Consider the following 26,300-nt stretch of genomic DNA (forward strand, 5'->3'; position numbering starts at 1 on the left):
TCACAGAAGTTATGGGAACAGATACTGAATTTGTAAAATTATATCCATATGTTAAAATATGTCCACATGTTTTGGTATATACCCATATGTTCAGCATTGAGAAAAAGAAAACTCACGGCTCTCAGTAAATAACCATTTCACCATTGACAGTTAAACATCAGACAACTAAACATCAATGAGGCCATTCACTGCTTTGATATATCAAATGGTTATGATGAAAAAAAAAAAAAAACAGAACTCCCTCATTCAAGAAAAAATCTTCTCATCAGGAAACTAATAACACTTGTACGTTTTCCACTGCGTCTTGTAGTATTTCTAGCACAATCGCTGAAGATAATTAATGAAGTAGGCAGTCTCAGTCCTTCTTTGCTTGACTCTTTCCGAGTGCACAAAGAACTCGTCACAGTCTGAATGGTCACCAAGGAATGTATAGTCTTCTGCTATGTAAGCCTACTTGAGTAAGCCTAAGTCATCATTTCCACACGGTGATGGTGATAATTAATCAATAACTTTAACAGGCAAAACAGACATGTTGTCATAATTGTGAGGTCAAACACCTACATGTCGACGTATTTCCCCATTGTTGGTGAGTTAATGCTTCTTTATATATCAGTATATACACTCCTCCTCTATCAACCTGTCTCAGACAATTGAATGAATGAACTAGGACTCATGTACGTCACGACTCTAAAAGCAACTTCCACATGCACCAAAACTAGTTTTTCCTCGTCAGCAAAGCTGATATATAATAAGCACAATTGATTTTATTTTTATCTATGACAGTGAATTATTATTATTATTATCACAATCTTTTTTGACGCTATGTATTTTAGTTCTGGGACACATTTCTAGATCATTTTTGGTTTTCGGTGCATCACATACATATTTCCTACTCATACAAGCTATAACAGCCATTTGTTCTATTTCACTGTCCAATCTTTTAGCAAAATACGTAGTTCCTTTTTATCCCCTAGTTCCAATTTTATCCAGCATGTATCTGCTGAGAAGTATCAGAGCTGAAAAAAGTCTACGCCTTAACGAGTGAAAAGCAGTGTATTTGTACATCCAAGTCCTCGTCTGTCTATTTTTACACAAGTAATGAAAATCTGTCTGAAACAATTTATGGCAACTGCCATTAAACAATATCTCCAGTTCTATCAAAGCACGCAGACTCTGATAGTCACTATTGATTCTAGAAGTCTACAACTGAAAGATATGTCTTATTATTTCCTATCAAACCTTTCTATTTCAATTACACAGTGCGGAGTTCCATTTCTCTGACTGGGATTCTTCTTTTGTGCGACCGCACTGCCTCGCTCAGTAAAATCAATTGGTAGATCAAATCAGTCCTAGTAGTGATTTCACTCCCTTTTCTTTATTAATTCTCAAATGAGTTCTAAGTAATTATTCTCTGCCTGTTCTTTATCCTGACAAAGAATCGTAGTACGTCCACCCTCTAATCCAGACGCCTACAATCATTGACACGACCACTCCTTTAATCCTGCACCGATCTGAGATGCATTTAAAGTCAATTTTTTGTCACAAAAGCCTGCAAAATGCCACCATATAGTTTTAAATAGTATAAATTTAGGAAAAACCAAAGACAGTATTTCACAACATCCAAAAATGATATTTGAAAGGATTTCTCCGTTTGTTGCCTTTGCTGTATATAAACGGGTTAGATAAGTAGATCAAATTTACAACCAAAAAATCTGAAGAGGGCTGATCAAGTGATTAACTCCCTTTAGCCCTTGGCATGTAGTCTTTATTCAAGATATATAACTTATAAGAAGTGGTTTATATGGGAATTTACCAGGAATCCACACTCCACATTCAAATGTACCTTAAAAGGTACGGATTTCAGGTACCTAATTCCAAAAACCAAAACATATCTACACGAAGAAAAAAAAAACTCTCAAGTATTTGCCAATCACATCAATAAAGACAGATGATGTGAACTGACTGGGTTAATTATTCCCTGAATTCAAACAAATCAGATCATCAATATTTCCAAGAACTATGTTTTGACACAGATAACTGGAAAAGACTGCAATCAAGTTTTAAAAAAAGCAAGCTGAATTGCAGTCAAAAAAAGATTTTTTTTTTAGGATTCACAAAAAATCACAAATCTTGTCTAAATAAAAAAATATGGTTAGAATGAATTGTGTGATAAGATTAAAATATGGCCTGGAGCAATTACCGTATCTCTTTATACTTGTTTCCATATCCTTATCATAACGATTTTTTCCGAGGCAATCATTTCTAATGCCATATGCAAGTGCACACAGATAAAGTCAGGCCCCATGCTGTACTAATGAAGCATTAATGTGTCATTATACTGTCACTGCAAATCCAATTACAGAGAACAACTGACCCAATACCAGCAGGTAGCCCGAGGAACTAGAAAAAAAATACTACTAGCCAGGATTAAACGGCATACATAATTCATGAAGTCATTCGCCACTTACTAATCAATAACAAGACAGGAAAGGACTGGCATGTAAATCTTTTATCTCATTGCATGAACTCTGTTGTATGATTTTATAAATATCTGCAAGCCAACCAATGTCTCTGTCTCTTAAAATAAAAAGCAAAAAAACTGGGCATGTATGGGGGTTACAACCATATAAATCTTCTCAAAGAACCTATGGGGCTTTTTTTTCTTTATCTTTGGTCTTGCGTACATGCATAATAAATATACGTCTCTCTGGCATCATGGCATGTTAACTTAATCTTTATAAGCTAGCTTTTCAACTTTCAAATTGATAAAAAAAAAAAACCCTCAGGAGACTCTGGCTACTCTTTCTTTATCCTTTATCCAAATACCACCCTTTCCAAGCGTCCAAGCTAAAATGACTATGACCAATTTTAATCATCACTCTACAGCACCACTGCCAATTCCTTGTAAAGTGCCCTGCTATCCAGAAATATCCCTGGTCTCTAATATCACTTGAAAAACTAGCTTACAAACCGAGGCTTAATCTCTCAAATCTCTTTGATTTTTTTTCTCTCACTATTAATTTTGTATATGGATAGCGAGATGCCCCCAGAGATTCAGCATTTCTTGTGCGGCCAAGTAATTATGTTTTCACTGCTCAGTTTACCAGACAGAGGTCAGTATTGTGGAAATCTGAAAAATCGCTGCTCTTCAATCGATAACAATAAAAGGATTTTAGTGTTTCTAATAACGCTGAGTACTTCTGGAAGTCTGCCAGGTTCTCACTTGATGATAGGGTACCGCCGCCCAAAGCGCTGCTGTCGAACACACCATCACCGAACAGATAATGCAGTAACGCGATCTCGGGATTCGGGCCACTTTTGAAATTAGACCGTTTGAAAAAATGACACCTGTCAAACTACAGACAAAATAATTCAACAGAGATTTAGATAGCTGCTGTGTAATGGGGTCTCTAAGTAAACTAAATTGGATATTCTAATCAGGGAAGCCGTCTCATTTAAGATAACCAATCTTCACTTGGTTAAAAGAAAGAATCCCTAAATAACAGCAGTAAGCTGCAGTATGTTGCATCTGCAAGGTGTGTTATTAGCTCTTTCAACTAGGACTTATTAATGTGGTAGATAATGCATTACTGCATTACGGGAATTCTTTTAAATTCCAACCTTCAATATAAGATGATACTTCACACGTGTGCCTTTTAAATAGTCTTTTCTAATCTATTTATCTTTCTAATTAATTATTTATTCATCTATTTACTTATCCATTCATTTGTTCATTAATTAATATACTTGTTAATCTATTCATTATATTTTGGTTCAGGACCAGTATAGAAAGAGCCAATATGTTATCATTAAATTTCACCTCAACTCTCTGCTTATTATGTTTCCCAATGCTCTTCCTGTACTTTCCTCGTACAACTACATAACAAAATCAATCATCTTGCAAATTGAGCAACTAATTTTCAAACAGTAAGAAAACATGTCCTTATCTTATGATCAAACACAAACACAACACAGCATATTATTGGCAGGTAAAAAATTGTTTTCACTATGTCACAGTTCTAAAAACTAGTGTTTTATAGTCCATGTGTGTTGCTTTTGACTTTATGAGAAGAAAGTTCTAATTTAAAAAAACATAAATATTTCACAAAAGAGGGAAGAAGATATCACCATACTTTGTTACCGTTTCTTTCTTCCCTTTTTTTTTTTTGGAAAATCTGTCTAAAAAAAGAGGTTTAATATGATACAAGTTCCTGGTTCATTCAGTAAAATAATATCCAACTGCCTACACTAAGACAAGAAAAACATTATTAAATTTCTGGGGTTTACTTTGCCTGTTAAAAAAGTCTTATAAAATCAACATAAACTACATATAAGACAGGTATTTAACCAGGTTGAGAGAAACTACTATAAATGACAGACGTTCCTGGTTCGCTTAGCCTAGTTTCTACAATGTCAACAAGAACTCCTGTTTCTAAAATGTCAACAAGGCACTTGTTTTTTGTGAATGTCAAACACAACTCATTTGTAGAATAATTTTTATCAACAAGAGATGTAGGTCATCAGACTATCATTAACTTTAAAAAAAAGAATGACACTGCTAATGTTAACTTTTCATTCCATTATCATCAGTATTTTCATAATCCCAGTGTAATAGGTAAAGCTCCAGATAACTTGGAAGAGCAAAATTCAACTAATCTGACAAAAAAACTATAACATGGCCATTACATGCAGAGTCTATAGAATCTACAACTGTGAGATATAATCAGAATAGAGGCAACAAGAAGTACGAACTTGAAAAAATTTGAAAGAAAAAAGTGCTTTCAAGTTTACATTGTAAAAGATGATATATAATCATAGCTGCATTTTAGTAATTGCCTTTACGCGCTGCTTTGAGTCTTGAGACAATACATGGAAATAATCCATTAACTTTCTACATCATTAATTACCAAATGGATGAAACAATTTAGTGATTACACTAAGGATCATGAAAAATCCCTTTAACTCTTCCCATGCCATATTATGGCATAACCTTTCAACTGCTTTCCAATACACTGGCATTTTGCGGATAAACGGGCTTATGATTTTAACATAATTCTAGTTTCGCATGTGTCACTGTGAATTCTGAGGTTATTTGTCTATCATTTCTATATTTATGGGGTGAGATAAAGTTCACTGTAAATTGGGTAACATGTGGGTGTGGAAAGACCACTGGCTTTCTACCGCCTAGTTGAAAACACTCATCATGGCCAGGTGAAATCCTGCTGGTTCATTCTCCATTGTGTTATCAACATATACACCAGCAGGTGACAAAAAAGACAAAACCAGGTCACTTCAAGCAGAAACAAATCAATTGAAGCGATATGGGAAAGCACTCATTTGATTGACTGCAAGTGTCTCAAAACTGATCCCCAAAGTAGAGTATCGCAATAAATAATAAGCAATCGGAAGCATGTGTGTGCTAAACGGTTTACCAAAAAACAAAAGCTCTAAGTGCTCTGCATTAAAACCTGTAAACCTGCATACACTGCTTTATAACTTCATACCAGTGCTCCCATTTCTCAGAAACATTACTTTAATTACACAGAGGTCTTCTGCTTCGCTCAGGACTATCAAAGCAGAAGCTACGCTTTGATCCAAAAACGACTTCAAAGGCTGAAGTCAGGAAACATGCTGTCTGTGGGCCCCTGATGAACATATGCAAGAACCTGTCTTGGACAAATTTGCTTTGATGATAAAGCTTTTAAAACATTCCTCAAAATTTTAAAAAGTGATTCACAGAATAGGCTGCGACTTAAATGGCCAATGTAGTTTGGTAGAAAATTGGTTGAAAAATTCTAAAAATTTCAATACAATAATAACAGGCATGGCAATATATAGATCTTGTCAAATTCAACAGTATATTAGTAGAAGCAGTGCCATATAAATAGAAAACAGATAATCAGGATATCCTTAAATACATTTGATTATTCTTGCAATTTATGATCTAAATATAGTCAGCGAATGTTATTTTAAAACCAACTGGTTTCATAGAAAACCCAGATTGTCTTATTTCCAGCAACCTTTTTCAATGGGGCAAAAACAGGACGAGTCTGAATTTAGCACTTACAGTTAAAGCTTATCTCAGTTCCTATTATCTAGAACTTCCCCATTGATTCCCTGAAGTGTACAAGATAAGTGAAACTATGTAAGAATGTGTCATTACCCGCGCGCACACTGGGCACTGAAGAAAAGACGAAAATAATCAATAAACTGTAAAGAAGCCCCAGGAAATAAGCAAGCTGGCAAATGATTGAGTGATTCTCCCTTTATATTTCTTTCTACAATCTAACTATCCTCAATGCTCATTATCTCCATTTCAACAGTTCAACTCAGGTTTTTTTTCTCAACAATGTAGCTATGTGAAAGTGGTCAGAACTAAACTTCCATAATAATTAATTACACAACTTGAATGAATTGTGAAATTTAGCACAAGCCACAGCTACTGGTGGTTTATGCAAATCTTTCTCACAGCTAATATGCTTTAAAAACTACTTCTGCCGATTAATCTGATCTAGATTCCCGACACATTTTTCAAAACCCAATATTTGTATCAGTTTTTTTTTTTTTCAACTCAGGACAGACTCGTTGTCCAAAAATCTAGTTCCTTAAAGCTCATATCTTACTATCTGTTTTCATTCAATAAGACAAGCCTTGGGGTAAACTGCAGACAACTTGGTTCTTTGCCATCCAAACATAAACCAGTTTCAATCAAACCAAGATGAAACCTGACCTTATGAGACTAGAAGCAAAAGTGTTGAACGTATACTGAAACAATCTAGCACGTACACTTTTTATTTCTCCAAATTTGTTATCAAATAAACCATTCAAATTAACTGAACTTCCTAAAAAAGTTTAAAAAAAAAAAACATCAGTGAAAGAATGCTTTTTGTTGTTGTTGCTTCTAGAGTAAAGGTCATAGCCACCAAAGGGTACACTGGAGATAGAGAATCAGATTGTCAATACTAATCATCTGTAATCACGTGGCAACGAGTGGGGTTTTTCAAACATCAGCCCCCAGATAGATAATACCTAATAAATCTAGGATTTCCAAGAACCTTCTGTCTTTTCAAAATTTGTTTTCTGGGTGGTAAATGACGGATTTCTATTAAAATTCAACAACAACAATCCAAATTTGTTTGACCTTACGTTTATTGCCAAGAGCTCGAGTCCTCTGGTGTTATAATAAGGCATGGCACTTCATGTTTTTATGTTACAAAAGTTTATAAAAAGTATATAATTAAACCATCCATATACAGAGAGTAAAACTGACCCACCACGGTAGACAAACCATGTAATAATGGCAGACCACAAACCACGGTTTTCAAATTGTTATTCTATGCACAGACTGTTTTCATTTATTTTGTGTCTATTTTCATCTTACAAATTGAGTCAACAGTACTAGGTGAATGTCAATGATCAACAAAAATACCTGCTCTCCTAAACTGAGGAGATTAGATTCAGGATAAATACTGGAATAGAGTTATCACCAATTTTGCCATCTTATACATCTTTATAGCAATTCCTGGGACGAGTCTGCCATTTAATGAAAAAGTCTGAAAATATGGTGTAGGGTTCTGGAGCCCTCTGTATCCAACTCAAAAATTCCGCAAAAGTCAGACAGACTAAAAATCTCATTACTGCAAACCACTCGAATCCACACATTTTAACCGCAATTCAAGCACATACCTACAAAAGAAGCCATGCTTTGCCCAAATAGATTTTCATTTACTACTGTTTTGGTATCTCTGGCTATGTGTAATTTTTGTAGGTGCCTAGGACAACACTATGTTAATTAGTATCTAAAACGGCATGGTTCATCAGACTTTAACATTTCCATTTGGCTCAAAATCATACATGACAACCATTCACTTACAGGTTCATCCAAAACAGAAAATTTAGAAGAAATGGGAAAAAGCATCTGCATGTACCATGTGCATGAAAAAACAAGCCATCATGAACTGGTGTGAGAAAAGAACTGCTCACACTTAAATATGGGAAACTCACATACAACTTTGAGCATATGAAATCACCCTTTTTCCAGCACATGAAAATGAACATATAAGCAGAGTATGAAATTGTTTTTGAACATGCTCAAAGCATTTTATTACCCGCTCTTATGCAAACATACACTAACATAAGTCTATCAAACCCTGTCTGGCGTAGTGTTAGCAATTTTTTTTGGCTTAGCCAAATTACCAAATTTTTGTCAATTTGTTATCAAAATGGTTAGAATTTGGCTAAAACAAGTCAAATCAAGCCCTTTTTCTTTAGCCAATTTAAGTCAGTTTTAGCATTTGGCTAAATTGGCGAGTGTTAGCGCTACCCCAGCCTGTGTATGGCCAATTCATCTCTTATATTAGTGCTATACGCTAAGTGTGACAGCACTTAAAGAAGTTGAGCAGTTATTTCACTATGCTATTTATGAGTCTTAACTTCCCTTCTTTTTATTCTGATTTTCAAAATCCTTTACAACAGTCTTTTCATTTATTCCATTACACCTACAGTAATTTTTTTATCAAACGACCCATGCCTTAACCACCAGGCTGAAATTTTTCCGTCCAATCAATTTTAGTCAATCAAAAGAAATAACAAACTGACAACCCTTTTATCCTTTTTATTTTCCTGGTCACAGTCTTCTACCTGTTCAGAGCTCAGATGAACTTAATAAAGCATTCTAGTATTATGTTATACAGAAGAATAGCTGGTGCATCCAGTGTGTACCATAATAATCAACTCCCACTCACTTGGGTGTTGTTTTGTACTCAAATAAACAGGGAAACGTGACATATATCTTTAGTTATCCAGAGCCAGTCACCAGGAAAGAATGCGCCGTATATTTGTCTGCATTCGTACATATAACAGAACAAGTCAATTGAGTGCAGCATGATGTACCCACTCACTGTCTTTCTAATATTTAGTTCTTAGAACCACAGGTCATAATGCCAAAATTCCACACAAAATATTCAGTCAATTGGATTACTTTCTAGTCTGCTAAAATAACAGTGTAAAACATTTAAATCAGTCCTCTAGCCTGAGGAGAGATTACTTTCTGCAGGAATTCACACAGATCTTTGAAAAAATAATGACTGGACCAGTAAAAGAAAAACATCTTGAGCTATGTCACCTTTCAAAAGGTCAACTAAAAGTAATGAAGACTCTTCCAAGAATTTTGGAGTTTTCCTTCAAGATGCTTTAAAACTATAAAGACCATCAGATGTTTCCAGGCAGAGAGTGTGAAAGAATTTCAATGGTTGATACCTGCTGTGCACCAACTACTTGATTTTAATGCTCTCATACCAGTTGCTCAATAAAGCATACTTGTTAGGGTCAGATGTTATGTATTTCTCAGGAAGTGTGTGTGTGTGTGTGTGAGTGTGTGTGTGTGGGTGTGTGTGTGAGTGCATGTGTGCACATATGTGTATTCACGCATGCATACTTAATCATTAATTCTGATAACCAGTGTATGTCACATCCATCAAAATGTAAACAACATCTAGTATATGCACCTCAGAGGGTTTCAAAATCAATTCAAAGATATTTGTAAGTGTATAAAAGACTTTCTTTTATACACTTTCTTTTCCATTGTTTGTCAACATCAATGAATACAGAATCAATTACACATGCATGCAGATGAAAATATATACATTTGTAGAGAGAGTGTAAAAAAAGTCTTGACTAAATGGTAAATAATCACATACTAGTAATCTGTTAGGAAAAGACAATCAACATAAAATAAACTTGACCAAAAAAGTTTGGAAACTTCGCCATTCTGATAATTATAAAATACCCATATGAGCTAAGGTAAATATTTTAACCAAATATTGATTGCTAATGCACCCACCATTTTCCCACTACGTAGCACAGCTTTTTAATTATTGAAAAACAATTTTATGTTTCCCAACTTTTTTGGTCAAGTTTATATATGCATTAAACAATGAAAAGCTAAGTAGTCAAACTGAAAAGTTTCAACTTACGTGACAAGACCGTGCTGTTCCTCCTTATATTTGCCAGGGCCTCCTCCTTGAACAGAGAAAGCATTGCAAATGAAACAGGCATGTGAAGGTTCACCGAACTCTCATTAAATCATACGCAATACCATACTGCCGTAATATGGAGAAAAAAAAATGTAATTCATCCTTTGGTAAATATATATCCAAAACAGAATACCGTCAATTTTCATCCAAATGAATCATTGTCAAGATATTCGCACTTAAGTACATCATTATCCATATTGGTTTCACAATAAATAGCATCCAAGATCCACACATAAGTGGGTTATCTGCATTGAGTTCACACACACACACATAAAAATAACATAATAATCATCCAATGGAGTCAAGTTTTGATGTGAAATATCATCCATCTGCCAAACAGAACTGTCCACAAAGTGCATGCTTCTCACTCTTGTCCGTCACAAGCCGAAGTATCATCACAACGGATGTCAGAACTCGTGTTCTTTTTCCTGGGGATTACTTGGTTTCGCAAGCTAATGCACTTTAGCCAATAATGCCGTCCGTTCCCCGAGGAGCACGAACTCTGCAAGAATGATCTTAGCATGCCAATAGAATCCTGTCACATTGTGCAAAGAGGGAAAAACTGGATAAAAAAAAAAAAAACACTCCCAATAAGACTTATCCAATTTTGATAGAAAGTTGATGTCAATAAGGCAAAACAGTGTAGTGGTACAAGGAATTGATTCCTGAAGTGGGTCTAGTTGTCACGTAGTGAACTGCAAGTTGTGAATGTGAAAGCAATTTACGCTAGAGAGCATTTTAATTTCCCTCCGCTGTATTGGCTAATGGACCAAATAACCAGCCCACTGCCTGACAGCTCAAAGGATGCATTGTTGTCTATAAGTTTCTTAATATATATATTTAATATAGATATATATATATTAAAGAATTTTTTAATTACTGGGAAGAGAAGCAAGAAAAGTACAGTAGCACAGACCTTGCTTAAATTTGTCTTGTCATAAGGTAGATTTCATCAACTGACGTAATGTATTCACTTGACTGTCTGACCTTTTCCAGAATACAACAATGGTGTAGGCTCTATCCTCAAGGGCAATTACTGGGCACAGCTCCACAATGTAATATCAGAAGTGATAAGTCCACTGACAGTAATATTTACTATCTCAGCACTGGCTGTCTTTAGGTTCACAACATTTCCAGGGTTTCACCCCCTTCTCTTTTTTTTTTATTTTCTATAGAAAACCTTACAAGATACAAATTATTAGACTGGGTTTCTCTCTCACTGTTTCCTTTAAATATATTCAATGTCATTTCGCATTCTGACTTCTGAAGATTTTTTTTTCTTCTTTTGTTATCCAGTGCTTTGCAGATCATCACTTCAAAAATTTTTGCATCACACTGTTCTTTCTAAGATATGCCTTCATCCAGGCACTCCCACAAAATCCTAATTTTCAGCGATTTTTAAATGATCATCACCTCATTCCCAGGTGAAACACTTTTTTTTATCCTATTTTCTCCTCCAACAAGGTGAGAGATAAACCGCATCTGTCAGGCAATAAAATATGCCACTTTTCCACTCATGTCAAGAACTCCAGAGTACAAATCTGCTCAAAGCACATGACTGCTCAAATCCTACGCAAGTCCTGCTCGAAGAATCGATAACAGTCAGCTGATCTTTGATAGTCTCAATTTCACCATGTTCACAATTGAAATTTCTCAAATACAATCAGCCCAATTTTTTTTCTTTGTTTTCTGTTCCTACTAAACGTAACACCAGCTGTCTTTACGACTACAAAACACCAGGTGAGTTTCTTTCTCACAAGTGGACGGCTCTTTGAGGCTAGTCGCCCGACAAGTTGCATGTGAGAGACTAAGACTGTGCAGCAGTGGCACACAGCCCAGAAGGCACTAAGGTCAATAAAAGCATAGGAAATAGTACCGTTTCCTGCACTTACATCCATACGCCTGACTTTGTACAAAGCAGCCATGTTCAGGTCCGTCTCTCTCATGGTATGGCATCGATTCTGATTAATTCCGGCACACAAATTCCTGCCCTTATCATAATAAATGGCGCAAAAAAGTAATTTTACTTTTCTTTCTCCCTTAGAGCATGACATAAAATATTTTGTTCAGCATGCTAATCCCTAATCTGATATTATATATACATCACAGGATCCAACATCACAGCTATAGGGTTGAGACGGGGCATAGAGAATGCATTACTAATAGTAGGCCATGCTGATCTATGGATGTTTCATTTCTACATGAAAGGGGCCTTATTCAAAATCAATAGGGCAGTAATGGTTTCTCATGACACAATGACTGTCTAAGATACATCTAACAGTTTCAGGTATTTTATCATTACACACAATCTAGTCATTAACTTCACTGTTTCTTTTTTCCCCTCTTTTCATATCCCTGACCCAGACAATTCGGTAATTTCCACATCAATTGAGACAAGTGGCAGACAGCTTCAAGGCAAGGAAGGTACCGTGTTACCATACAACAAATACCATGGCTAACTGAATTCCTGAGCAGACTATAATCTAGGTTGCTTTATATAATTATGTCACTGTAACATGCAACTGTTCTTATGTTGCTTTTTTTTTTCATAGAGATTAAAAATTTTCAACTCCAGAAGTTTAAACTGCCCCAATTTAAACATCATTTGCATTGATAAAATACTTTCATTTAAGTGGTTACAAACAACAGTTTCATTAGAAAGAGCAAAATATGTAAACAGATTCCTGCTAACTCCACCACTTGTCTCAAACCACTGCTGATATTTGCAAAAGCAATTTACTGTGTAGGTTATGTAGATAATTGTTCCGGTTGTTTTGCTGTTTTTGTTTGCTGTACTTTTTGTTTTCTGTGATGTCTGAGGTTTTTTCAGCCAAAGAAATAACCACAAAGTCTGGTTTGTATCAAATAGTAATCTATGAAGCCTTTTTGCAAATCAAGTGTTTCTCCTTCTCGAAACTTCCAATGGCTTAATTGCTTTATTATCTTCATTCTCCATTCTTCAAATGATGTAACCTATCAAATCTGTTCAAAATAAATATTTCCAGAAAAAAATTCAAAGCTGGAACAAATTAAGGTAAATGCCCCATCTCAATGTACTTAATCATTCCTTTTTTTGCAAAAATGACCACAAACTATAATCACCTGCATGGCCTGTCTTCTGTACGACCTTCGCTTACATTTATGTCAAATGGCACTGCGTAGAAGTACTTCATTTTACAAACGTTACCTATAACAGCTGTAATGTAAGCCCTAAAAGCTCTTTAAACTAGCATGCCACTGTATACATTGAGATTTTTTTCCAAGTTGACACACAAATGCGAACCTGACTTAATGGCCTTACTTTGCCTTACTAAAATACCTTTTTCCTTTTTAAATGGTTTTTTGAAGTGGAAAATGATAGGTTGTGCACAGCTCCACTCCAGTCTGCATTACACAGGTTGTTACTGCAGGAATACACTTTCCATGACAAGTGATCTCTCCCAGTTAAAAAAGTAATTTACGAAACCAAATGACAACTGTTGACAAGGTACCTGCAATAATCAGCAAATTACTCTAGGATTGCAATTTTATTTTTCCATAAGGGCAAATTTTTCCATTTCCATTTCCTTTCACCTGCTCAAGATCCAGCACCCAGAACTGGGGGGGGGGGGGGGGGGGGGGGGGGGGGGGGGGGGCAATGTGAATGGATGGGGTCAAACATAATCTCATGAAGATATGCTTAAGTATTTGCTTACCTTTTATTATTTTGTTACATTTCTTTGAACCTGCTTTCTGAAGAATAAATAATCTAAATCTACAATAACAAGAGGGATGACGAACATATAAAATTTGTTTAGGGCATACCAATTTAACCATCCACATCATATTGGATTGCATTTGTGGAGACTTACAACAGTTCGAAAGTAAGACAGATCCATCAAAGGAGTTGTCAAATGATGTAATCCAGTCAACAGGTAGAGATAAATTGCTAGCAACTGAGAGAACTGCTTAAATTATATGGTATGTTAAAATATTGACAGTCCTTACACCCCAGACCAATGTAGCTCCACCTTCCTTCAGAAAAGTGGGGAAGCAAGTTAGTGAAATCACTCTGAATGAGGTACCAAGGTACTGAAATCACCTTGCACCTACAAGTGAGGTACCAAGGTTATGAAATCACCCTGAACCTACAAGTGAGATACCAAGGTACTGAAATCACCTTGCACCTACAAGTGAGGTACCAAGGTAATGAAATCACCCTGAACCTACAAGCGAGGTACCAAGGTACTGAAATCACCTTGCACCTACAAGTGAGGTACCAAGGTACTGAAATCACCCTGAACCTACAAGTGAGATACCAAGGTACTGAAATCACCCTGAACCTACAAGTGAGGTACCAAGGTACTGAAATCACCTTGCACCTACAAGTGAGGTAGCAAGGTACTGAAATCACCCTGCACCTACAAGTGAGATACCAAGGTACTGAAATCACCCTGCACCTACAAGTGAGGTACCAAGGTACTGAAATCTGTCAGAACCTACAAGTGAGGTACCAAGGTAATGAAATCACCCTGAACCTACAAGTGAGGTCCCAAGGTACTGAAATCACACCTCTTTTAATAGTGTGTATGACAATGTTAATATTGTCACATCATTAAAAACTTTTTTCTGTATTGAAGAAAAAATTGCAACAAAGAACTGAATTTGGAGATTGTACAAAACTGACTTTTTGTCCAACTGTTAAAACACATCCACATCACTCATTTTCTCGGGACAAAGCAATACGATATTTTGGCAAAAGCACTTTTAACTAAAGTTTTTTGTAATTTTTTCTGTCTAGTGCTGCTGAATTTTTTTACCTTGCAAACAAACATAAAGCACTTATAGAGCACTTAATGGGAACACTTTTGGCAAAATATTTCCTTTTTAACTCCTATTCCAAATCCCTACATAACAAACATTTCATCTTAAACAACAGTTTCTGTTAAACTCATTCCAATAATCACCAAGACAGTGTTTTATTTTCTGAATGCCAAGCCTCTAGGATATGTTACTTCATTCACTGTAACTGCATTTATAATATTCCACAAGGGAAGGCAAAAGTCTTGCAACACAATAAGAGTTATTGAGTTGCTCACACAAAGTATGAGTGAAAATTGAAAATATGGATCCAGTCAACAAAGAAACGCTCTCATTTCAGATGCATTTTTTTTAAGGAATAAGCTTTATTTAAGGTGCCAGCAACATCATGTGATGCTACAACTTTATTTCTTCCACATTATACATGCATATATGCACATACATACATATATCAGTTCAGTTGGCAGATAAATGATTACTAATGGAAAGGACTAACACTCACACAGCACAGATTAGTTTGTATATTAATGAAAGCTTAAACCTCTCTCTCTCTCTCTCTCTCTCTCTCTCTCTCTCTCTCTCTCTCTCTCTCTCTCTCTCTCTCTCTCTCTCTCTCTACACACACGCAAACACACCCTCAAACACACACCTAAATGTAGTTTGCAGATTAATAAAAACTTACAGGAGGTCTAGAACCAGGAAAACAGAAGTGTGAGGACTCCTCTTTCCTTGGAGTTGCAAGGCCAGTAAGTGGTGGTTGCACAATCATTTCCTGGAAAAGTGGTTTAAAAGTGAATAGGACAGCTGAGTCAGGCATGTTGGAAAATAATATCATAAACTAGAAATAATGTGCCACAATATAATAAGCTTTTACGGATAAAAACACTCAATAATTGCTAAGAATGATGAATGTTCACATCACAGTCATTATTACAAACAATACATAATCATCCATAATAACATCAAATATATAACCCTCTGCAATTTGGTGTTCTCATGTCCAATCTGTAATCAAGTCAACTAAAACAATGCATTTTACCTCAATATTGGACTGACACGAAATGTGCAATACTGCCTGTTAGTCATAAATGTGGCTATAGCTGTATATTCAAAAACATCAGATGTAAACAACATGTACTCTGTTTTCTTAATGATTCAGGTGCTTTAAAAATTTTTTTTGCATACATGCCAGTTGAAGCATGGAAACCTAAGATTTACCCCCTCCCCCCCCTTCCCCAAAGATTTCTTGATTTTTTTTTTAAATTTTTTATTTATTTATTTATTTATTTTTTTGGTGAAACTGGGACCAGGTTGCTATCCAATTGTTGTTAAATACTCAATTTATATCCATTTCCCCCTTATTTCTTTCTTTCTTTCTTTCTTTCTTTCTTTCTTTTTCTTTCTTTCTTTATTTCTTTATTTATTTTTTTGGGTGGGGGAGGATCTGTTTGCTTAGTTGTCTATTCATTTGTTAGAACCTGTTTATGTATTCACACTCTTCTCTCATTTATCTCTTCCTTCTCAATCCAAGCTTTACTCTTTTAATCTTCATTTTCAGCAATATCTGCTCATTAGATAGTTGTCAAGAAATTTGCCATCCAGAACTAATCTTACTAATGAGTAGATAATGGAAAAACAAACTATTCCTACCTGACAAAATATCAGCTTTAAGAAGCAAATCAAGGTAATGCAAAAGGAAAACCAATGAATCTCTAGAGTTTAAGTAATCATCCAGTAAAATCAATAGTAGAAGGTATTGATCACCATATTCCAAGGGGTCCAAAACTATACCCTTGAAACATTGCTTAAGTTGCTTTTTTTTTTATTCATTCATTCAAAAATTAATTAATTTATTTATTTATTTGTTTGTTTATTTGTTAATTTATTTATTTATTTGTTTGTTTGCTTATGTCTATATGACAATACTAACTGTGATTAATTAGAAATTATGCAAGGTAATCACATTGGCAATCACCATCAATCTGTCATCAAGTACATGAAAGTCATCAGTCCCATGTATTAGCAAGAAGCACCATTTTAATTCCAGCCCCAGTCATCAAAATCTATCCAGGGTTTTGAATAGATCTAGGCAAGTTTGCACTGCCTAGTACTTCCCTGCTTCATTCTAATCTTTTCTGCTAAAGTGCTCCTGAGCCTCTTATTTTATTTTTTTTTTATTTTGTTATTTTATTTTTTTTTACTTCATGTTGTAGGATTTTGAGTCTTCAGGCTATTTTACCATCTGCCACCAGGGACACTTGCAAAGGGTTAAAATTGTGCATTTTAATCTATTTCATTCATTGTGTTTCCAAAATTCAATGGACTTGTGTCCCTCTTAGAATAGGTATAATGCATCAGTCGCGCTGCATCCAAAAAGTCTAATTATGCATGGACTTAACACCATTTTATTTCCTAAACTAAATTTATCCTTTGGAATCATTTAAGCTATTTGCCATAATATACGATTAAGTGGAGTACATCCTGCAAGTTTCTTATCACTGTCTTACTTTTTCATGTCGTTATCTATGACAGGGTGTACTGATTACTACTGACTACCTTGAACTGTGAATCTATGCCTTCTGTGTCAATAAAAATATCAACTGTCACCCTGAGTTTAAAAGTGTCTGGATACAACACAGGCAGGCTAGTTACCAGAAAACTCCGAAACTCAGGGACCGAATAATAAAGCCATCTGTATAATTTTATCCATACCTGAAGGACATCTTCTATCTTTGGATGAGGGTCCTTTGGCTTGTCCTGAAAGGAAATAAGAACATATTAAAAAGCTTTAATTGGACACTTTTCTTTTTACTTTTAATACCATTACTTTTTAATGTATTTAACTAATTTATAAAAAAAAAAAAAAAAAAACCTTTTAACATTGTACTTTATTTGTAAAGTTTACAGAACATATTTTTATGGATTTTAGTCTCTAAATATTATTAAAGTATATTATAATTCATAGCATCAATAACATTATGGTGAACTTCTGCCAGCACTTCCAGCCTGGCACTGGGGCCCATTTTACATTAACAACTTTAAACGAAAATCAGTCCTGCCAAGGACACCTACAAACTTAAACCAACTAATTTGTGTTTCACAAACAAGCTAAAACACCACAACTTTAGTTTTTCATTTTTTAACAGTGCCTCTCGAGCAAATTGAAATTGTCTTGACAATGACTTCAATCTCTGTGGTGAGCCCACTGAAACATCAGCTACAATTAATGTAGTCTACTAGAAATATCATTCACAAAAAAGCCTTTAAACAATATCTCATAAGTCAATAGTCTGTAAGTAATCCAAGTTAAGCAGTATTAGCTAAACCCAAAAACCTCAAGCTTTTTTTTTTTTTCTTTTCTTTTTTTTTTAAAGGCCCACTGGTCTTCCATCAGCGTATATTGTTTACTATTGTTAGATAAGTGCACCGGGAAGTATATCCCAGACATGCATGACCTGCAGTTATCTCCATATATATCCAACACACTACAGAAACTGCAAAGCACCTATACATACATGCATGTACCAAGACAGATGGTATTCACAACATGTATATATGCTAGTGAAAAACAGCTGGTGAAAAAGTTTACCCAATACACAGTTCACAGCAAATATACAAACCATCTTGTGCTCATGGCTATAGTAGGTGATATTACAGTGTTATGTGTATATTCATTTGCTGGAATCATGGCATAACCTGCTATAGGCAGGTGGCAAATGATATTTTGGTATTATAAACCCCTGCTGGCTTAAAAAGAACCAAATCCAATACAGGTACAATAGTGCAATAAAGCCAGAGGGTCTGCTACACATGACCTTACCAAGGCTAACTATCGAACTGTTTACTTGACAGGAGATATTTTGGCCAAATTTCAAGGTATTTTCCTTTAATTTTTTTTTTCACATTCCTCGAAGTTAATAATAATTTGGCAATTTCACAAACTGTGGCACTAACACCACATGTGGTGTGAAAGGATATGTTTGACACTAGGAGCCGTAATAAAAAACATTCAATAATTCCAGGAATTTCTCTCCCTCTTTACAGCTTAGTTACATTTCAAGCTTGAAGGAACACAGTAGCTTACAGAAATACTAATCAAGACTGGGCCCAAGTATTGGAAATGTTGTGAAACCCCAGGGGATGGTTCTCTTATCAGTAACGATATTTGCAGAAACCACCTGGACTTGAATGGAAAAAAAAAAAAAAGAAAATCTTCATTGTAAACCATCACTTCTTTTTCATAGTTCCTGTAAAAAGTCTTTCCCTAAGGATGACACTCATTAATAAAAGCAATGTAGGAATGCTGTGAAAAAGTACTAATAAGAAGCGAATATAGCTCAGAGACAGTAAATTAAAATGTTATCTTGAATATTCATATTTTCCTTTTTAGCCTGCATTAGAGTGAAAAAAACATCTCAAATACTACATTTTCATTCACCAGCTAAACCAAATTTAAATAAAAATCAGGTTCTGAAAACTTATAAAAGGATTTTAGAATACTCGAAAGAGTTATGTTTTGAAGGTTTTAGTACATTGACAAGGATGTCATCCACGTGTCATATACTTTCCGTAAACTTCAGGGTCAACACAAAGCTCCCAACATAAATCATTTGCTTGTTTCTCTAAATTTGTTTGTTTATTGCTTTTTCTGCCAAAAACTTCCTCGTAGCACTCACTGTTAACTTACTGCAAAAACAATACTTTCTTATGTCATGGGGTGTTAATTTCCTGTTTCTTTTGAACTAATTACGCTAAGTGATTTTTTACAAGAAGGAGAAAACATTGGGATCAGTTTTTTTAGAAGTAAAAGGATGTTTTAAGTACTTTCTATCCCTTTAACTCTAACAACAGTTCATGTGGACTTATCCTTAGGTTACTGTGTCTACCTTGCTGTTTTAAAACAAAAACAAAATCTGCACATGCATTGATCGCTGTGCAGCAGGTTTGTTTTGTAATAAAGTCAATACCCCTGGTTGTGCAGGGATCAAGTAAAGTTCATGCTGACCCGGCCTTACTACACATTTAGTTACTGGTTAGATAACATGCCGATTGATCTCAGAGTTCAATAGGGCTTTTCTTCCCGCTCATAACTGATTAGTTCCTGGGCATAAAACACAACATGCTCTTAAATGCTTCACACCACTGTGACTTTGTACAGTGGCTCCATCTACATTTGAAACAGTGCAGTGATATGGATATATCACACTTTGGAGTGCAGTCTTGCTTTAAATATCAAAATTACATGAATGGTGATTTGCTTAATTTGCATAAAGAGAAGGAAATTCTACATTAATTAAGAGTTCAATAGGGCTTTTCTTCCCGCTCATAACTGATTAGTTCCTGGGCATAAAACACAACATGCTCTTAAATGCTTCACACCACTGTGACTTTGTACAGTGGCTCCATCTACATTTGAAACAGTGCAGTGATATGGATATATCACACTTTGGAGTGCAGTCTTGCTTTAAATATCAAAATTACATGAATGGTGATTTGCTTAATTTGCATAAAGAGAAGGAAATTCTACATTAATTAAGAACTTAATTATAAAACTTTTTTTTGTCCTCTGATATAAAGAAATACCTTGGTGGAAGCACTGAAGGAACAAGGAGCCAAACTTTCAATAAGAAATGACGGAAATGAAAATATGTGTCAACAATTTTTATCAAATTGGAAATTTCACAGTAAACTCTGTTTGCATATTTGAAAATTATTAAATCTGAAAATTTGATGGAAATTATCTACCAAATTTACACAAAAATGTTTCTTTTTTTCTTTTTATTTCTTCTTCTTGGTCTTGGTGACTATTGGTGCTGGGTAATTTCCAATTCGTCCATCCAGACTAGTGCTTTCAATCTTTGGTGCTAATAATCAGCGACAAAAGCCAGTTAAATATTCACAGTATTCCTCATTCATAGCTTATGCCATGTGGGTCTCGCTGGTAAACAATCAGTGAACGAGCTGCGTCCAGTGATGAGTGTGTTCATCTCCACAGAGCGCCACTCCAATCAATACTGCTGTAATTACAGTCTAACAGCAGGCTACTGTTGGAATAATCTATACACCAGGTACTTATACCCATAGGCAATCACTATGCACTGAACGTACTCGACGTATATCGCACATTACCGAGTTGTTAACAAAAAAGAGCAACTGTAGTGTAGTAGAAACACACCTTGTTTTTAGTGATTGTGCCATATGAGTGGCCATATATTAACAATGGCCATATCTTTATGTAGCAGTTTTCTTCTTTGTGTTCAAATGGTCACTTTACTTCTTTCATATGCCCTTCCCTCACTCCTTTACATTCATCTCCTTCCTCCTCTCTATTAAATAATTACCATTTAAATCTGTATTTTGTTCTGCATTTTGGTATACAGTATGTAAAAGAGTAAAGCTAGATCAGATATGTATATCAATTTCAAATGAAAAGCAGCAGGAAGTAACACAGTACATACACATAATTTCCCCATTGTACCGTCAATAGTGCATAACAAATGACCGTGTTGCTCTCTCATGTATGCCTTATCTGCCATCCTCTAAATGTATAATTTATCGGCCAGTGAATCAAATTATGTTACCATAAGTCAAGGCTCCCCTCAAGAGGACAGCAAATGATAACAGGCTCCTTCAATTCATAGGCCGTGGAAAAAAAGCACATAAATATGGTCAATTACAGCCCACTTCACATATAAGTCAGTGTTGAATATACCCGGTTAATTATCGGCAATTTAGATATTAATGTCACTGTGGCGTGCCACCAAGACTGTGGTCCTTAGCAAGTGGCATTAAATAGGCTTGTTAATCTACTTGCTAAAACAGTTGATTTCAAACTAAGAATAAAGTATTGTATCAGTGGCAGATTTGTGGGGGGGGGGGTTTCAGGGAGGTCCTGACCCCCCACCCCCCCACCCCCCCTTCGATTTCTAAAAAAAATCACACTACTGGTCCCCCTTGAAATTAGAATTTTGACTGGCTGAACCATGGTTCTAAACCATACCAAATGACACCGTGGGCCCTCTAATATACCAAACCCCATGCCAAAGAGGGGGGAGGGTCGGCTTTGCGTCCGAGGACACCCCCCCCCCTTTCAATAATCCTGGATTCGCCCCTGTGTATCATACGTCTGTATTCTGCAATATAGCTGGGTAAATCAAGTCACTTAGATACAGGAGTTATGTTGTTGGCATATGATCCTTGTCTAGCATACATCATAACATATTGTGCCAGTTTGCAATGAGGTGCCTAATATTGAAATTTTAAAGAAGTATTTGGGTTTTAAAAAAGTATCCTTAAAAGCAATATAATTTTTTTTTTTACCTAATGAAAAAAGCGCATGTTTTTGAACAGATCTTCAAATGTTACCAAACAAACATTGTTGTTCACTTCAGCAAAACAGTACTATATGGCTTCTTTGAAACAACAATTTTTATAAACATCTGTTGCATATTATCATTTGAACAAAGAAGCAGTAAAAAAATGTTTACTAAAAAACAAACAAACAAACAAACAAACAAAAAACTAACTGCATGATTTTGAACCTAAAACACAAGTGGAATATTTTTTTAATTGGACTTCATGCTTATCTGAGTATCTGCGTGTCATTAATTTGGACAAGGTGCATCAGTGATGGCAAGTTTTATCTCTGCATCACAACAGATTTCTCACCATGAGCAGTTAATCCACTTGGAAATATCCAGCCCGATAATTGAATATCTCAACAAAAGTGTTCCTGGGATAAGGCTCACCTAGGAGGCTTCTTACCAGACAGATAATTAACTGTTGAGACAGTGTGGCAGACCCATGATATAATACATGGATGAAAAGATAGTGTTTTGATGATGCAAATCTATAATACATGAGCAAGTGCACAGTGCTTGCATTTCACCATTGACAGACTGCAATTTCTGTGTCATAACTGATCTTTGCAGTTCACTACTGATTTATAAAGACAGATAGACCATTGATTTATAAACACAGGCAGAGCACTCAGGTTGGGCCATTTACTACAGACAATCTGAGCAGGTGAAGTGACCCCATTCTTGCACCTGAAAGCCCACTTTCGAAAGCTTCACTGAAACTGGCCAGTCATTTTGCTCAGTGGATTTGATGTTCACCAATAATTGTTCTGATTTAAAAGTAATGGTAATAAACAGAGAGAAAAAGATATTACATAACAGAAGATAAAATAAAAAAATGACTGAACACTGAAATAGAATTCCAAAGATGTTAAATTTCATGGAATATGATATAAATCATATTTCCTAGGTCTAATTCCTTATGGGAATCGCTTACACATTTAATGTCTTTTCACAACCACATTTAAATGTCATAGAAAATGACATGGCAAATTGCATGCACCTTTTTTTTCTTCAGACACTCACAACAGGAAGCAGCTTCAAGTGAGAGTGTAGTGAGTGTTAAAAACATAAACAGTTCTCACTCAGTACAAGTGGCTTTTCAGCCTTCATGGAAAAGCCCTTGCACATCTTATATTTCTTTTCATAAAATACAATGAAATGTAATAAATATCACACTACTTACCGCATTAGGCATTATCAGCTTCAATTGAGCCTTGTTCCGCACAGTTCCATTCACTAAGGGGACGTCTGCTTTTTGAACTGTCGGATCTTCCACAGGTTTCCCCGACTCTTCCCTGGGTGCTCTGCTTTTCTCCTGGGTTCCAGTGGCAGATCGACCATGTTTGCGGTTTTTTGAAGACAAAGTTGGTGAAGTGAAGGCATTGGCAACAGCAGTTTCAGATTGAGAAGACCTTTGAGTCCGTTTTGGTGACTTAGAGGAGGAGTCGCTGGTGGAACGAGGACGTTTTCTATGATGCTTGCCGTCCCGTTCCCTGTGGTGATTATTACTACTGCTACTCACATGGTGCTTTGTGGCTGATGAATTGTCAGTGACTGGTTCTTTAGACTGGGACGATGACTTGCGGTCCTCTTGATGATGACTCCTAGAATCCCCGCCTCCCTGCCATCCAGCTGGATGATGGGAACACTTGGTTCCACCAAATTTTGTCCCATTTTCTTTCACATCGCGTCTTTCTTCGTCGCGTAATCGCACGCCATTTTTGCCTGCCAGTTGCTGCACTTGCTGAGGCGGTGGGAATAAGTTACTTGGAGGTTTTGTGGCCACTGGTGTCGCGGGCATGCTCTGCACACCTATCAGATTTTTGGCCTCTCGCGAGTGTAGCGTCTGCTGCACAAAGTCATAGTCTCCCAGAACGTTTTTGATCTGTTGTGTAGTGGAATCTTCTCGTACGATCTAAAATAGTAATAATAAAAAATTTTACTGACTACATGATGACATTCTTTAATCAGAGTGTCCTATGACCAACTTCTTTTTTTCAAACCTTGAATTTCTCTCCTTTTTTATTGGGGGAGGGCAGCTGTTTCATCCACTAGTGTCAGATCAGACTAAATAAAGAGTCTTCGTAGAATTTTTGACACTTTCTATTGAATTAATAAAACTGAAACCTACTGTTTACACATTTACGTTCTTTAAATTTGATTTTAAAAAAATAAACACAGACATTGGGAATAGGTCTGGTGCTGTGTTTCTGTTGATTCTGGTTTTGTGATATTAGCAAAGAGCAGACGGTTTCATTATTTAACCTCCTGTCTAGACACAACAGTCTGCTGCCACACATCACCTGCCGTCTATTTTCCTGGGACTATATTCACAATATTATTAATACAGTCTGTGTCACAAACTCTACAGCTTCTTGGCCATGAGGACCACCAGTTTCGTATCTAGAATCAACTGGTCCAAATTAAGATTCACTGGTCCAAATGAAAATTCCAGTCAGACCGGACATCTATCCATATTACAAATTGATTCTTGTAATAACAAGACCTTGATTTTGTCAAATCTTACTGGAGCACTTTCCCTGTGGAGACACATTCAAAAATATTTAAGGAAAATTGTGGAAATAGTTGAATTTTTTAATTAATGAAAAGATCAACTGGCTGTGTCAGATCACTTAATTCACACGTTCTGAAAAATCTTCTGGTTCACATGAAATTTTTACTGGCCATGGGCATTGAACCAGTTGCTAACTTGGCAGACTGTTAATACTTTTAGTCTTCATTTTTAGGCCAAAAGCTCCATCTACTTTGACTCAGTATAAAAATACCAGCACGTGACTCTGATAAACTAGACGTCCTTATGCAACGCTAAAGATACAGTTATACAAGCATGCACATTTTACTTATGCAAAAATGATTATCACATAGGAACTTATGCAAAAAATGATTCTCACATAGAAAATTATGTATGAATGTATCCCAAGCAAAGAATCACACTTAGTTTCCAAATTTACAATCTCTCACAAGTAACATTTATCAGAGATGAGGCTACAGGTGTTATTGGTTTTAGTTGTCTCAAGATCTTAAGCTATTTGGTCAAAACAACTTCTACTTAAACTTTGGAATTTCCATATCTGCCTGCACCATATTTCACCCAATCAGTTTTTTCTTGGAGAGGGCTTAACTTCACTCAACCATGATAGCGCATTTTCAGAGAAAAGAAATCCATAATTCATTCAGAGGGATGAAAGTTCATTAACCCAAATCCAGTAAATATTTTGTTCTGCATTGACAATGAGTGACTTGTACCTGACATGGCTGCTGATAGTAATCTGATAAATAACTGGCTTAAGTTAATGAATAATTGAAAATACAATAGCAGTGTCATCACAGGGCAATGTTTACCTTTTTAAGTGGTATCAGCACTCTATCCACCATTGCACCTCAGGTTTTAGGGGCTCATACTTTATTATTTATTTATTTACTTATTCATTATTTATTTATTTTTGAAACCTCAGATATCCCCTAGCATATCAAACTATCATATATAAAACAAACATGGAGGTCCAAGAAGGCTAAGACTCACTCATAACAACCTCCTAATTTTCCTCCAAATTTTCACAAATCACATATTTAACACAAACAAATCAGTTTCAATTTTTTTTTTTTATCTTATTTGTCCCATTGCTCACTGAGATCACTTCTGGTGTGACTTCCTAGTATACAGGTAGTATCACATTAGTGGCCGAGTTCTCCAAGGTGGCAGTGGAAACTAGGGCTTCTTGTTATTTATACCTTTAGGCCCATGCACGTACAAGTGATTATCTGGAGAACACCAAGAGAATGTGCAGCCTGCCCCAACAACAGGTGTAGCTCAGTAGCTGTTACTGCTTCAAATCATACACTTTCAATAAGGAAGTGAACATTGATATGCCTGTTTATCACACTAAACTAATCTGGAAGTCAAAGGCAAGTGCTTTTCTTGCAGTCTTCCACTCCTTTTAATAGCCTGTCAGATGAACTGTCTTGATGATGGTTTTTAACAAGCCATGGTTCAATGACCCCAAGAGATCATGAGTACAAAATTAGATCACATAGAACCTGAAATAGAAAGTGCTTCGACCGAGTAACATAGGATAACTGGCAT

General features: G+C 35.8%; 1 protein-coding gene across 5 annotated transcripts in view; it reads right to left on the reverse strand.

Moving 5' to 3' along the window:
- Positions 1–26,300, reverse strand: part of LOC106150900 (uncharacterized) — a 73,270-nt gene that overhangs the window by 21,419 nt on the left and 25,551 nt on the right. For all 5 annotated transcript variants that reach the window (XM_087010077.1, XM_087010076.1, XM_087010075.1 and 2 more), the window contains exons 3-6: positions 23,379–24,110; positions 17,547–17,591; positions 15,517–15,606; positions 9,975–10,020 (exon numbers count right to left, since the gene is read on the reverse strand). In XM_087010077.1, the coding sequence (XP_086866203.1) occupies positions 9,975–10,020; positions 15,517–15,606; positions 17,547–17,591; positions 23,379–24,110 (913 nt within the window). The remainder of the gene's footprint in view (positions 1–9,974; positions 10,021–15,516; positions 15,607–17,546; positions 17,592–23,378; positions 24,111–26,300) is intronic.

Source organism: Lingula anatina, chromosome 3, assembly GCF_051362555.1.
Source record: "Lingula anatina isolate TDL-2025a chromosome 3, LinAna3.0, whole genome shotgun sequence".
Classification (NCBI taxonomy): Eukaryota; Metazoa; Brachiopoda; class Lingulata; order Lingulida; family Lingulidae; genus Lingula; species Lingula anatina.